The sequence below is a fragment of the Ochotona princeps genome, chromosome 26, assembly GCF_030435755.1.
Source record: "Ochotona princeps isolate mOchPri1 chromosome 26, mOchPri1.hap1, whole genome shotgun sequence".
NCBI classification, from domain to species: domain Eukaryota; kingdom Metazoa; phylum Chordata; class Mammalia; order Lagomorpha; family Ochotonidae; genus Ochotona; species Ochotona princeps.
Genome location: NC_080857.1, coordinates 26,566,373 through 26,582,107, shown reverse-complemented (window position 1 = coordinate 26,582,107; position 15,735 = coordinate 26,566,373). Strand labels below are relative to the sequence as shown.

The 15,735-nt window shown below is 42.1% G+C and overlaps 1 protein-coding gene across 1 annotated transcript in view; it reads left to right on the top strand.

Moving 5' to 3' along the window:
- Positions 1 to 15,735, top strand: part of SYNE2 (spectrin repeat containing nuclear envelope protein 2) — a 324,116-nt gene that overhangs the window by 46,594 nt on the left and 261,787 nt on the right. The window contains exon 2 of the mRNA XM_058655531.1: positions 5,114 to 5,239. Within this exon, the coding sequence (XP_058511514.1) occupies positions 5,161 to 5,239 (79 nt within the window). The 5' untranslated portion in view covers positions 5,114 to 5,160. The remainder of the gene's footprint in view (positions 1 to 5,113; positions 5,240 to 15,735) is intronic.

Genomic DNA, 15,735 nt, shown 5'->3' with positions numbered 1-15,735 from the left:
AGCTCCTCTTGCAGACCTGAAACCATCCTCAGTGAACGATCAAAAGTGAAGGAAAGCAGGTGACCGCAGTTGCGCATCCCCCCTGCCTCGGCCTCGGCAGCCCCTGACCTTTTACGGCCTGTGAGAATTCTACCACCGTGGGCACCTTGTATAAGTGAAATCATTGGAGAGGCGTTCTGGATTCGTGCTGATTTTGCAGTAAGGTTTTAATAGCTTTGGAAGTTTTCATCCTCATTTATTATTATTACTGTTAACTTTTCATTTTAGTAGTGTGACTAGGTTTTTTTTTTTTTAAGAGTTGTTTGAAAGGCAGAGTGATAATGAAAGGGAGAGACAATGAGACAGAGAGAAATCCTCTATCTACTGGTTCACTCCCCAGATGCTCTGCAAAGCCAGGTTGGGGCCAGGCCTAAAGCCAGGAGCCAGGCACCTCATCCGGGGTTCCCACAGGGGTGACAGGGACTCAAATCCTCGGGCCATCCTGCCTCCCAGCTGCACATCAGAAGGAATCTGGATCCAAAGCAGAGGAGATGGGGCTTGAATCACTGTCCTTATGTTGGACATGTAAGCCCCGGCAGTATCTTAGCTTGCTATGCTGCATCGCTCACTCATTTGTTTTTACTGGATGATCAAAAGATGGGATTATCCCAATAGATCTTATTTCACAGGTCATAGTAAGTGCCACTATATACTGCAGTGCATATCATATAGTGAGTGCTCAATAAATCCTAATATTTTTGTGGTTTTTAGTTTCATGTGTGTGTTTTTTCCATTGAGTTTCAACAGTCTGTAAGAAAAGTGTTCGTTTTGTTCTACTGCACTGAGATACTGCAGTTTGGAGCATTCTGACTTGGTTGAGGCCTACAGAAGGTTCTTTGAGGGAAGTGGGTGTAATGTCTCAGGATGCCTTAACCCAGGATCAAGTAGGTGATTGAGGGACACTGTTAGTATTGCGTAGTGACACTGCAATCCTAATGACATCATAATCATAGAGAATTGCTGGATACTGATTTTTTTCCCTAATTGTGGTGAATAGGTAGGATTGGTTGTGCTGGCATTTCCTGGTGGTTATAGGAAGAGAGTAGACACCAACAAATCACCTGGCTTGGCATTTGCATTGGTAGCTTCAGATCAAATGATGACTTACAGGAAGAAAAGCCATAGAGTTAGGGAAAATGACTGGGAAAAAGATGAAGCAACTTACTATGAATAAACCTTCTGCTATGAACTTGTTCTGTAACGTAAATGACAAAGAGGAAACTCGAAAATAACAGGTGGCCCTTAAACAACACTGAGAGGTGAAATACAGGAAAAAATACAAAGCAAGTACAAGCCCCAGGGACAAATGCTGGCATTTAGATCACTCTGTAAAAGGAACCTATGAAGGTACTTAAGCCACTTTGCTATGATGCTAAAGATGCCGTTGGCTAACTACATCCCATGCTGCAGAGCTTGGCTCTGCTTCCCACGCCAGCTTCCCGCTGGAGTTTCACACTCTGGGATGCCGTGAGTGATGGTCAGGTAGCTGGGTTCCTGCCACCCACACGGGAGACCTGGGTCGAGTTCCTGGCTGCTGTTCAGCCTGATTCACCGTAACCAATAAGGACCTCTGGGGAGTAAGCCAGTAATGGGAGATCCCTCTCTTTCTCTCTGCATTTCAGATAAATAAAAAAATTAAAAGATAGGATATTGGCCTGTCCCTGCTGACACAGTGATTTTTCCGTAGTTTGTGGATGGACAGGGATTGTTAGCAAAGGGTCTTATGATGAGAAAACTGAAAGTCCCACAGAACTGTCAAAAAAGCGGTGGCTATGTTTTCTGAAATTTGACAACCTCAGAAGTTTCTGATGTTATTTTATTTGTGTCAGAAGCGTACTTTTCTCCTCATTATGCAGATGGCAATGTGCAGCTTCTCTGGTGTATGGGTTGAAGGGTTGGTTCTGAGCTTCATGACACGTTGTCCATTAAAAGTAGAAAGAGTTCTCTAGTTTCAGCAGAAACATGCGTCATTTGAAATTTTAAAAGTGCAGAGAAACCAGAACAAAATAATATTATTCATAATCCCATTCATTTGAGATAATCACTATTCAAATTTCTTTTTTAAAAAATTTAAAATTAATTTTAAAAAGTAATGATTACATGGTTGATCAGGGTGGGAAGGATCGAGGTGAACTCATTGCTTCCAAATTTGCTATTTCTTCTTGTTGTTCCTGGGGGGAAGGAGAGAGACAAAGGGGGAGACCCCTCACAACTTCCCACACGTCCTAGTACCCACGGAGGAAGAATTGCCACCTCATGTCAACCCAGGTTTCCATGTGTACATATTCCGAGGGTTCTGTCCATGTGGTTTGTGTAGTTCCAAAATCACCGATCCAAGGATGATGTCACCCTCCCAATGCCCATTGGCTGACTTAATCAGCCTCCAGTCTCCATTCACTGAGATTTTTTGCTGTCATCGTTTGGGGCAGTTGTCCAGTTTGTTCTGTTTTCCTTCTTCGACTACGACACCACATGAGCTGCCATATTCTCCTTTTACATAGGGTCTGTGTCTGCTACTCCACCTTTTTCATTAAGTAGGACATGTCCTTGCAGGTGAGCCCAAGAACCCAGGCCAGGCTACCCAAGCACCGCCGGACCCCCCCACTCCTGGGGCTCACGAACCCGACATCTACCTAGTAGACAGGCCCCAGGACCCAACTATACAAATTTAATTTTTTGATGGAAAACTTTCTAATTGTAGCCTAAATACCAAAATTTCCTTAGAAAAGGGAAATTTGCTAGTATTCTGAGATACCACAGGCCTGTGAAGATAAATTGTACAAGCGAACCAAAGCCGTTTTACAAGAGCTAATGCAGTTGGGGGTGTGTGTAGTATCGCTTCCCGGCCTTTGGATTAGATCAAGTATAAATCGGTGTAGTCATGTGCTTGTGGTTTTAACTCCATTGCACATAAGCCATTTGATCTTTCAGACTTTGACGCCACTGTATTAAACTACTTCACTCTCAGTTATATTCCTGAAAATGGTACATCGCTTACTAAAACATTATTTAAACTTATCTTTGTTACTTGAAAAGCACCCCCTGCACCCTATAGAGATTACTTTTTCAGGAATATAATGGTTCACTTTTCTAGAGAAATCTGCTTAAATTTTATGTTAATTTTTACAATTAGATTCTATGAGAAGGAAGTCTAGCCTATGCTTATCAAATTAAGTGGATCAAAGAAAGTGTAAGCATGCCATAGCAATCCAGCTAGCTGTGTGTTGGTCTAGGCCACGGACCCAACACTAAAAGCACTTGGGTTCAAATGTTGCCTTCAATGTTGACTGGTGGCGTGTCCTCTGTCAGCTGCATGTTATGCATGTGCTTCTGTGTTTGTAAAGCGGAGATAATTCCAGTACCCAACTCAGACAGCTCGAAAGATTCCATGGGGATGTGGTGGCAGCATCCTTGGTACACATCTGCATACATGGTGCCCTGTAGGATTGTTACACTTTTGTTTTCGTAGTCCTGACATGGCATAGCGGATGGGCCTAGGAAATTCATTCTGAAATTGTGGTTTTCCCTGGTCAAGTTGAAGAAGGGCTTTGCGTCCACTGAAGGTTCGGGGGTCCCAGGGACAGGGCAGCTGGTTGCTTTGTTGCATCAGGCACTGGGCTGCACAGCCTCTTGGGAACTCTTCAGCAGCTTTGCCTTTCCGTTGGGTCCTGTCAACTCCGTGTGGAAACACCCTCACCTCAGGCTGCTTCTGACCCATCCTAATTCGTCAGATAAACAACTCGATGACTAATTAATCAAGGTTATTTGGTAGATAATATCTTCAATAGACTCCTGGGAGTGATAATGAAAGGGGTCTGGATGATAAAGAAAAAGAGGAAGACATAATGGAAAGATTGCTGGTCTCACATTTTTTGAACTGGTTCCTTTGACATTGAGTGTGATTGATTGTGTTTAGCTGTTGGCTTCAGATTTATTTCACTTTCAGTGTCTCTCCCAACATTTTATCATGGCAAGTTTCTAATACACAGCGAAGTTAAAGATTTTTACAGTGAAACAAACTCATACGCTCATCACAGATGCTAACGTTAATGTTTCGTAACAATTGCTTGATCATAAAGCTTTCTATCCATCCCTAATCCGTTTTTTTGTTTGAGGATGTTTGGTGAGGATAATTTTGTTATTTGATTAGCTGTATGTGAAAAGTCAGTGTTGAGAAACTAATAGTGGCAGATATAACAAATTTTCAAAAAATTCATTGAAAAGTGAAACTAAAATATTTTTCAGTTCCAGAAAATTTTAGGCTCATACATACCATTTTCAGAATATGCATTTTTATGAGCTTTATGAAAACCTTCCATATCATGAATTTCGTTTTTTTTGTGTGTGTTAAAATAAGATATTTCAATTCCTTTTTTCCTTGAACTTTTTGGAATATGCTTGTTTATCCATGAAGTTATGCTTTAGAAGAATTTTGGGATATGAATTGCTTTTATTGGAGTGATTATCTAAGACCTCAAGAAGCATTACGGAAAGAAATGTGTAGGGGAAAACTAGTCCTTGGGCAAATAATTCAATGTGAAAAATAACTCATCAGCATATTGTTTTTGATATATTGGTTTGCTGTTTTGCTGTTTCACTTAGCTAGCTAAGCAGCCTCGGCTTTTGCTGTCTCTAATAAACAGCCATATTTACGGAGTAGAAAAGGAACTAAGTTAAGCAAAAAGTTTTAAGGGAAGTTTTTGCAGGTTGAAGGTGAATCCACACCATACACACAAAATGCTCCAGTTTATTGGTTTTTGTCAGCTTCGCTTCCCCTGGAGAGCTTATTATTGCACCGCCTTCCTTCTTAGTCCTAGAGAAGTCCACAGTGCTGGCTCTTTGGGAGTTATGCCAGCAACTCCAGAGAGCACGAATAGGTCACAGGGCAAAATCTTGATTATGATTCGAAGAGAAGGCGTAGTTCCTTTGTTCTTTGTGACCCAAGGAAGCGCTCTGCAGAAAGCCAGGCTGCTGTGGAAGGGGCCATGTTAGGTTGCTCTCATCTGGCTGTGCATAATTGTTAGAGATGCAGTCCTGCAAGGTCTTGACGGGTGTCTTTCTCTTTCACTTTCAGTTCACGGCTGGGAGATGGACAGGAGATAGCCTCCACTGAGTGCAACCATGGCCTCCAGCCCCGTGCCTCCCACCGAAGACGAGCAGGTGCCGTTGGCCATCCATGATCTCCATATTTCACTGCAAGGTAACCAAGACCAGCTGGGGTGATACCGTGTGGGCGCTGTGGAATGCTTCCTCTCATGTACTCATCAGTCATCCTGGTTTGTCTCTCCTGCGATGGTTTTTTGGCAGTATATCTGAGTTTTTCTGTAGAAACCGTTCAGTTTACTTCAGTGTTTTTATTGCTATCTCAGCTCTCTAGAAAAGTCAGGAATTCCTGGCAAGAGCTTGATGTCTTTGCTTTCTTTCTCTTAGCATGCTGATGTAGTACATTTAGTGTGCTGTGGTACTGATGTCTGGGGGGACTTCAGAGAGTTTATGTAAAAATGGAATTAACAGCTTGCTTTGGTGCAACAAAATGTGAAATCCATGCATGTGAGAGGTCTTCAGAAAGTTACTGGAAGTATGAAGACTGCAAGGTTCAGATGGTGAAGTAAACCTATTAAATGTCTTTTTGCCATCAACTATTTGCAGAGTTGATGCATTTTGTTTGTAGTGAAAATTAGTTAACCCTGATTTGCTTAGCATTGTTTGCGCTTGTGTCTTTTCAATGCACACACGTACTCTGCTTGATTAGAAAGGAAAGGTGGTAATAGTGCCAGTGAGTGTGTCCTAATCATTGAAGTTGTGTGTGCCCGTGTATGAAGGCAGTCTGGTTTTGCCATGGCTTCTTGTGGAGTTCACTGTTTTTGTACTGTAATTTGAAGATTTGTTGGCCCCTGGACTTTCCACCTTTGTTGATGAAGTGCGTCTCAGATTGAATAACATTAGCTACAGGCCATGGCAAACCAAGTATTTTAAAGGAGCTTTTAAGAATATGGACAGTATCATGAACACTGTCAAAATGTTCCTTAAAAGCCATAGATTTTTTTTTTTGAGTGATGTGTGATAAAGATTTTTAACTGTCTTTATGATATTTTTTTGAATAAAAATGCATTTTGAGTGATTTATTTCTTGATTATCATCTTGAGAAAGTAGTAGGCATTGGAATTAGACCCCATGTGTCAGGCCTCTAAAAAGAAATAGTATGTAATTTGTATATTAAGAAATGTTGGAATTACTGAGAGATAATCTTGAGTTATGAATTTCAAGAAGTCTTCAGTGAATATATTTTTAATATTATCTCATAATATTTATGAGTAATTGGAGTTTAATTTTCATTTTACTGGAAAAAAAAAGAGTGTTCTTATTTTCCTATAAAGTTGCATTTAAACCTTTGGCTGCAATAAATAGGCACATCTAATTTTTTTTAAAAAGACTTATTTTTGGCTTATTTGAAAGGCAGAGTTACAGAGAGTTACAGAGAGAGAAAGAGAGAGAGAAAGAGAGAGATCTTCGTCTGCTGGTTACCTCCTCATGTGACTAATGGCCGGGGTTGTGCCAGGCTGATGCCAGGAACCCAGAGCTGATTCTGGTCTCCCACAGGGGTTCAGAGGCCCAAGCAGTTGGGCCATCTTCCACTGCTTTTCCTAAGTAGGGGGCTGGATTGGAAGTAGAGCAGCCGTGTCTCAAAATGGCATCTGTATGGGATGCTGGCACCACAGAAAGTGGCCCAATGTACTATACCACAACACAGACCCCTAGGAAACCTAATACTGTCTCAGTCACTTAGTAGTTCTTTGAACTTGGATAAGTCTTTATTTTGTGTCCTTTTCATCATTTGTATAATATATGGGTACCTCATAAAATGTATGGAAAGACAAAATTAAAAGATGTGTTTATTTTGGTGCAAAAATTTGAAACCCATACCTTTTCTTTTTTTCAAAATACACATTGAACTTCTTGAATACTCCTCTTTTTCCTGGATCTTTTTTTTTTTTTTTTTTTTTTTTTTTTTTTTGCAGCAAAATGAAACCCTGTTTTCACTTCATTTTCAGTGTACCTTTCCCAGTGTGGATGGTATGCTCATGTCGCAGCTCTGCTGGAGACAGTGTTGCATGCAAAGGGCTTACCACAGTGCAGGGACTCAGCAAATGTGTTGTGATTTTTCATTTATAGATTTGCAGGCCAACTCTTTGTCTCAAGAAGTTTCTTTCCAGGGCACATAGCCAGAGCACAAACCTCTTGGGAGAGGGCAAAGCTGTAGAGCAGAATTCCCCTCTTACTGTTTTTGTTTTGGCGTCCTATCCCACATAGGCAAAGGTCAGACTGTTGGTCACGACTCACTGATCTGGTGCTTGTCTTTCTCTCTGCCTGCATCTCCCATTTCATTCCCACAAGCACCCTCTGCTGCCACCCCACATTTCCTTGTAGGACCAGACTGCTCCACTCCATAGCTTCCGTGCTGCTGTTTACATGGTTCCCGCCTGTGGTCCTCTGATCTCTGCTGTCCTGGAAGACTCCTCCAGCCCTGGAAGAATTCCAACTGCTCCGTCCTCCGTGAGCCCGCCCTCTCCCAGGCCAGGATGTGCACTGCTCTTCTGCTGTTGTGTCTATCTGAGCATTGATAGTGCAGTTGTTACAGAGTCCTTGCTTCCCCCGCTGCAGGACACAGTGCTTTGGCACACGTGGTTGCATTGGTTCCTTACCACCACATCGTGAGGTGGATCTTGAGGTCTTCTATCAGCGAGGAAGCTGGGGCTCCAATCCTCTGAACTACAGTCCCAGAGTCACAGCTTGGGAGCAGAGGAGTTTTGACTTGAAGTACAATTTCCCCGCATCAATTGCATTATATCTGCTCTGACATCATTCAAAGTGCAATCTGGGAGAGGCTGTTAATTTTAAATGTTAGCTTTATTGTCTTAACCCTTAGCAAGCTTTCCCATCCAGGCTGTGGGTGAACAATGTCAAGTAATATTAGTCTTCTCAGCTCATCTGGTAGCTGAAATTAGTTTGCGATGTGCTGAGAAATGCGTGGTTTCTCCTGCCATATTTTGGATTAGGCTGGGTTATATAATCTACTCTGTAGGAAACAAATCTGGGCTGTTTTGCCTTGGGATGAGACATTTGTGCACCTGCCAGTCAGAATGATGGGTGCTGGCAGTGCCTGGTGCCCTGCTTTTAGGGGAAGGAGGGAAGTCCTATAATATCTTCAGGTGATGATTGTGCCAGAGCTAGTCACCATCAACTGGGTAAACTCGAGAGATAAACCTTACCAAGACTTCCCATACCTAGAGAGTGAAAGTGTGAAATCAATAGATTTCTCAGAGGTAGATTCTGTATTCTCAGTGGATTTATAATGGCTACTGTAACTACTGTTGTTTTAAGCAAGCAAGCAGACAGGAAGGAAAGACGGAAGGGCTGGAAGGAGAAGGAAAGGAGGAAGGAAATTGTATATATTTCTGAATGTAACTTTGAACTCATGGCAGGATTATTAGTTATGAGGGCAAAAATACAAAAGAACTTTATAAGACAAAAAAAAAAAGAACTTTATAAGACATTATTTGCATGAAGTGCTCCTGAACCAAAAGCTGTTGGTGACAGTCTGGGAAGCATTTGGTTTTGTATGTTGTGTAAATAGACTTGCATTTCACAGAGATCATAGGGCTTTGATGAACCTTGATTTTATGTAATAGGAGAGGCCCCGGGTCACTGCTCTTGAGCAAGTTGCCTTTTTTCTGTTTTGTTTCAGAACCTTTTATGAAAGAGGCAGATAGAGATAATGGCATAGCTTCATTCACTTTCCAAGCCTACTTTATTTCAGCAAAAACTTTTGTTGAAGCTTTCTGGTCTGAGATGTGATGGTTCACCATTGATAGTCCACGCAAACCAGTGCCCCTCATGGGCAGGGTCTGCGGGGAGTGGGGCTCACGACCAGGTAGTACTTTGCTGAAATTCTTAAGCGAAAGGAAATAAGCAAGTGAGTTCTTGGTTATTACTCATTTGTTATGGGATCCTTGAGGAAATACCCTTCTGAATGGAGTTTGAGACCACTGCAGCTACGTTTTAGCTTCTTTCTCCTTTAGTGAGGAGAACAGCATTGTACTGGTTGAGAGTGAGGAAGAGAAAGGATGATGTTCATAAGTTTGAGTGAATTCCTGTGACATGGAATTTATTGTAGTTTAATGCATTCGTAATATTCTTCATTTTAAATAAATTCAGGAAATGAAAATCATAAACAAACAACTGTCTTCAACAATTTTCTGTTTTAGCAACATTTCCCCATAGAATTCCTTTAAATCTTTCCATTGGGATTTCTTTGTTGGCTTCTTTTTTTATTCTAAAAAAATAATAACTGCATGTTTTGTTGGAAACAACATCTCTACTAAGTTCTTCAGGTGGAAAAGGCGTCCAGGGGTTACTGTTTTTGTGAAATCAGGTTAATATGATGATGGCAACAGTAAGGGATGAAATTGGATAAGTATCCCAGAGGTTCTAAGTTGGAAGGGGTTTTCTTTGCTATTCAGTGTTACTGGAGACCAAAGGAGAAATATTCTGTTCCCAGATTAATATCCTTTAGGGAGTTGACTTCAAACCCGTAGAGTTAGAACACTGGCTGTTAGTTAGGGCATAGCTACTGGAACTCAGGGGTAGAGTGACATAGGTTTGGGTCAGAGTTGTGCCTTAAGTCTTTACTCTGATTTTGAGGTCTAGATTGGAAAAAGAGTGAGAAAGTAGAGGTGGAGAAACCAATTAGAAAGCACTTGCAAATATTAGGTGGGAGGTGATGCTTGCCTGAAGTGATGTCATGGCAGTGAGTTAAGAAGTGTGAAACCACCATATGATGGCAGACTCATTAAGACTTGGTAGCTGTTGGATGTGGATAAGATGGAGCGACTCCAAGGTTTTGAAGTTGAGCTTCAGATACTTGTAGTGGTACAAACCATGTCCACATTGTTTATCTTATTTGATACTTACGAAAGTATCAAATAAGACCTTTACACATTTATGTGAGTGTGCTAAAAACAAATTATCATCGAGTTCTTGAGAACTTTCTGTGGTGTTAAAAGAGTAAAAGCATGACCCAAGTGCAGAATCCATCAGAAGATCACAGTAGGCACTGGCCTTATGGTGTAGCAGGCAAAGCCACTGCCTGTGCCATCGGCATCCCATCTGGGCACTGGCTCGAGTCCCAGCTGCTACACTTTTGATCCAGCTCCTTGCTAACATCCTGGGAAAAGCAACAGAAGATGGCCCAAATGCTTGGCCCCTGCCACCCACACAGGAAACCAGGATACAATTCCAGGTTCCTGGCTTCGGCTTGTCCCAGTCTAGGCAATTGCAGCCATTTGGGAAGTGAACCACCAGATATGGACAATCTTTCTTTCTCTTTCCCTCCCTCCCTCTTTCCCTTCTTCCCTCTTTCTCTCTTTCCCTCCCTCTCTCTCTGCCTTTCCCTCTGCAATTTTGCCTTTCAAATAAATAAAATAAGAGAGAATCATAATAATGAGTGAAATTGATTGATCTTAAGAATTTGTAAATGTTAATGGTAGGCAAGTTTGAATTATTTTGAAAACGTTCCTTCTGCATTTCAAATTGTTATTTCTGTTTTAATAAACAAATGTAATTTGTTGATCACAAAAGAACACAGATTATGCAATAGAATTATTATGTAAGAGCAAAAAATTCGTATTTGTTTTTAAAGATTTATTTATTTTTATTGGAAAGGCAGATATACAGAGAGGAGGAGAGACGGAGAGGAAGATCTTCCATCTGATGATTCACTCCCCAAGTGACCACAACGGCTGGTACCACACCTATCCGAAACAAGGAGGCAGGAGCCTCCTCCAAGTCTCCCACACGGGTGCAGGGTCCCTAGGCCTTGGGCCGTCCTTGACTGCTTTCCCAGGCCACAAGCAGGGAGCTAGATGGGAATTGGAGGTGCCGGGATTAGAACCGGTGCCCATATGGGATCCCGGGGCTTTCAAGGCGAGGACTTTAGCGACTAGGCCATGGTGATGGGCCCCAAAACTCGTATTTTAATTGATTTATTTATTTGAGAGACAGAGAGTGAACCCCCATCTACTTGTTCGCTCCCCAAATGACTGCAACGGCTGGGTGGGTTGGGTGGTTGGTGACTGAAGCCAGGAGCCAGGGAGTGATCCAGGTCACCCACATGGGTGTCAGGAACCCAGTTACTGGAGCTGTCATTGCACAGCTTCCCTCCAGGGTTCAGCCTTAGTGGGAAGCTGTAGTTGAGAGTCAAATCCAGGTATTGCAATGTGGAATGTTTCCTTCCCAACTGGTGTCTTATCCATAGGCCAAACACCTGTCTCAGAAGTAAATTTTTTTGCTTTTAAAAATGAGGTGGGCTGAGCGCATCTGGACACAGAATATTATCACTGCTTAGACCTGGAGCTAAGGGCTGCCATGAGTGTTCGGTTACCTTTACCACTGCAGGAGGGTTCCCTCATGCTGGTGAGCAGGGAGTCATGTGCATGCAGGCCCCTGTGCAGAACCACAGCCTGCCTCGGTTACTGCATCATTTCACACAATGCTTGTCTGTTTTATTCAATGCTATTGTCAGCTAGATGACATTTTAGAAGATCGAAGAGCCCTCTGTGCCTCCTGGGTAGCCAGTTACATGGTGGAGCGCAGCAGTGCAGTGGAAGTCTGTGTAGTTAGGTTAATGCTACATTTCCTGTATTCATTATTGACTGAGTACCCAGCTGAAGAAAAGCTTAAAGCCTACACATTGTTTCTAGGAACATTAGCAATCTCCATGTTAAGGATCCATCCTTACAGTGAGAGAGGAGGAATACATCTCAAGAGACCCATGGTACACCAGGGCAGCTCTAGTTAACTACTGACTGTATGCCTGAATTCAAAATGTAAGGAGTGTGGCTGTTGTATGCAGTCCTCATAAAAATGTTTGCTGTGTGAGGTCATCCATTCGTTGATTAGCTACAGTCAACTGTCCTACAGTTTGTATGTATTCACAATGTCAAGGTGGACACAAGAAGCGGTTAGCACTGCTATCTGCCAAGTCAAAATAAAGACATGGCTTTCAGGAAAAGGTAGTCCACTTTTAGGATGTTGGATTACAAGGAGATGTGAAATTGGCCTTATTTGGTCATTTGGTAGGGGCCGAGTGCGGGCCTCGTGCAGTGTGCTGAGCAGCAGCAGGCACAAAGACGAGTGACTGAATGCAGTGAGAAGTATGGAGTATCTGTGTGCTTCTGTTCCTCAAAAATGGCTGTAAGCTAACTTAGTTGAGAAAGAGAGAGACAGTTCCCATCTGTTTTTTTTCCCCCCTTTACTCTGAAGTGTCACAACAGTTAACAGTAGCTGAGGCTAGGCCAGACCAAAACTAGGAGGCTGGAATTCCAACTGGGTCTCCCATGTGGATGACATGGACCCAAGTACTTGTGCCGCGTCACCTGCTGCCTCCCAGGATACCCACTCATAGGCTGCTAGACTTGGAATTTGAGATGGAACTCAAACCTGAACACTCTACCACTATGCCAAGCACCTGCTATGTCTAGAGGCAGTCATTCTCACGAAACAGCTTGATGTCCTTAATGTCACAGTCATGCTCTTCTTTTTGGACTTCATCATGCAAACAATCAAAATGTGACTGGAAGCCTTGTCTGGAATAACTTCTCATGTTTCCACACTACAGTGGTGAAGAGTAAAAGTGGAATCTATGTAGATTATTTGCAAAGTAAATCATGGAGGGGTCTTTAGAAACCTCATGGGAAATGTGTATTATGAAAGAACGCTGCGTGGGTTTCAGTGTTCTTAGGCTTACCTTTGAATCTGTCTTCCCATAGTACCTTCGTATTTCTCTCAACATGAAAAATGAGTTTGGTTAGAATTTTCCTAAAGTTTCTTGTGTTTTCACGAAGCTTATGTAATTATTGTGTCCCCCTTGAGTTTTTTTTTTTTTCCTTCTCTTTGAGTATGACTTGCTTCAATTCATCCTTCCAAGTACGTCCTGTGTTTGGGATATGCCTGTGTGCTTATTGCCAATGAAATTTCTGAATATTGTAGGCTTTCAGCAAACAGCTGTGTAATGAGTCACCGAGTGGCCTTCCTAGCATAAAAATCAAAGGTCTGCAAAGGACCCTGAGCCAGAGAAGATGTCCAGAGGTCATGACCATTGTCAAGTAGGTTGGAAACATGCTTTTCCGGACACAAGAGGTGGTGAGCCGTGTCCCTGATACACAGCTTTAAGTGTCAGGTTTCCAGGAGAAAGTCTGTTTTGCTTAGTGGCTGTGAAGCCTGAGACAGAGGAGTAGGATTAATACAAGAATTCTTGATAAAGATCATGGGAAATGGAATGAAAAAGCAAGTTTATTTTGGTGCAGACGATTTTGAAACCCATGCACGCAAGGGGTCTTCAACAAGTTCTTGGAAGATGCGTATTAGGAAGAAAGTGCATGGATTTTAAAAAAAAATGTACCATATTAAGTTACCTGCTGATTGCATTTTTGCCCATGTGCTTTTTGGAGTGCATTTGTAAAAGGTTTCTAGGTGGAATGTCTTCCTTTTTGCAGAGAAGTCTACAGGGTGGGATTCTGAGATAAATAATGAATGAAGAATAAGAAAAAAAGACCTGAATTTGCAGGTAGTGCTTCTGCTTCTGCTAGCTGATTGAATATTCCTGGTTTGTATGAATAAGAACCAGTCATCTCTGGGGTCAGTTTTGGCTGCATGGGAAGTTATTATTCCAGGGGAAATAATCATGTTATGTCTTTCATTGGCTTCCAGTGTTATCATAACAAGACAGAAACTTCGAGAAAGTTCCTGATAATCACAGTAGTTGAAGCCATCTGCTGTGATTCTCTTGGAGGTTTGCTTGCCTTGAAATTGTAAAATTTATAATCTTGAAATGATTCCAGTTACATGAAAAGTACAATGAGAGCTCTTGTGATGTTTGCGGAGTATGGTGTTTCTCAGCAAAAGCCATACACACTTTCCCATTTTGGATCCATACACAGTTTTGGTTTCTGGGAACTTTGGTTCTGTTTTTGCCAGGAACTGGAGATAAGGTTACTTTATTCTGGGTCAGTTACATTTTGAAAACTAGGGCAAGATAAATCCAGGGTCACCGAGAGTCCTGTTAAAGTGGGTTAACAAAGATCTCATTCATTCTTTATGGAAGTAAAAATCCTTCTTAATTAGCCTCCCGAGATAGATTTCCTGAGTGTTTGTGTGCCTGCAGGAGTATAACTATTCAGAGCTTGAAGTGGTATGTTAAGAGAAAAATCCAACTTGAATTAATGTCATTTTGAAAGTGGGGAATTAATAAGTTACTGTAGTACATGAATCCCTTACCATTTGGTGGGCTTGTTGTTGAGTTAAAGCTGTAAAAGTCACAGGTCATTTCAAATATCTCTTCAAGATATTACCTTCCCTCGTCTGAGTTCAGTGTAAGTGATACCAGTTTTCTGAATGACTCTGTTTTTCCAAACCATCCAAGGGAATTTGGTAAAAGGTAATTGCTTTAATTGTTCTCAGGGTATATGGGAAATGAAGCTTAAGTATTTTTACTGAAGTGGGTATTTTTAGAGTCACTTCAACATGCAGGATAAAAGGATATGCGTGATCAGAGAGATGCAATGTTTGAAGCTCTAAATGTGTGTGCATGTTTGGAGAAAGACATCATTCTGGGAGAATAACCTCTCCTGGTCGTTAAGGATCCATGCAGAGATGTGTGTTAATAAAGTGTGGGAGGTGGGCCCGGTGCCGTGGCCCAGCGGCTAAAGTCCTTGCCTTGCACATGCTGGGATCCCATGTGGGCTCAGGTTCTTATCCTGGTGGCTCTGCTTCCCATCCAGCTCCCTGCTTGTGGCCTGGGAAAGCAGTCGAGGACGGCCCAAAGCCTTGAGACCTGCACCTGTGTGGGAGACCCGGAAGAGGCTCTGGGTTCCTGGCTTTGGATCAGATCTGCTCCAGCCGTTGTGGTCATTTGGGGAGTGAACCAGTGGATGGAAGATCTTCCTCTCTGTCTCTCCTCTGTGCACATGGAAACTATGTATATTTATAGGATACTGTGTGATGCTTTGATACTTGTATGTATTATGTATTAGCAATCACGGTGAATCTGTGCATCTCTTAACCATTCAGTATTTCTTTATGGTGGAAACATTTCACCATCTTTTGGTGCTTTTTTTTTTAAGTAGAGAAATATGTAGTACACTATCTATAGTCACACTACTATAAAATAGAATCTTATAAGTTCTTCTGGAAAATGTGTAAGTGGAAAGACAGTAGGCAGATAGAATTCGCATGTGTTCACTGTCCCAGTACCTATAATGTTAAGGTCTGGGCTGTGCTGAAGTTGAGAGCCAGGTCTTGCATGGGGGTGACAGCTGCCTCCCAGGGTCTGCATTAGCAGGAAACTGGAGTCAGGAGCCGGAGCCAGATCTTGTACCCAGGTGTTCTGCTATAGCACGTGAATGTCTGAACCACCATGCTAAATGTCCTCTCCTCTCCAGCTTCTTACTCCTGTCTGACTGCAGCAGCCTCCTATAACCTCCATGACATTTTTAACTTCTACAAAATCATATTTTTAAAGACTCCACATATGGATGAAATCATATGTGTGTGATTACTTCACTTAATCTAGTGATCTCCAAACCTCCATGTTCCTGCAGATGACAAGATGTCATCACTTTTTATGGCAGAGTGGTATTC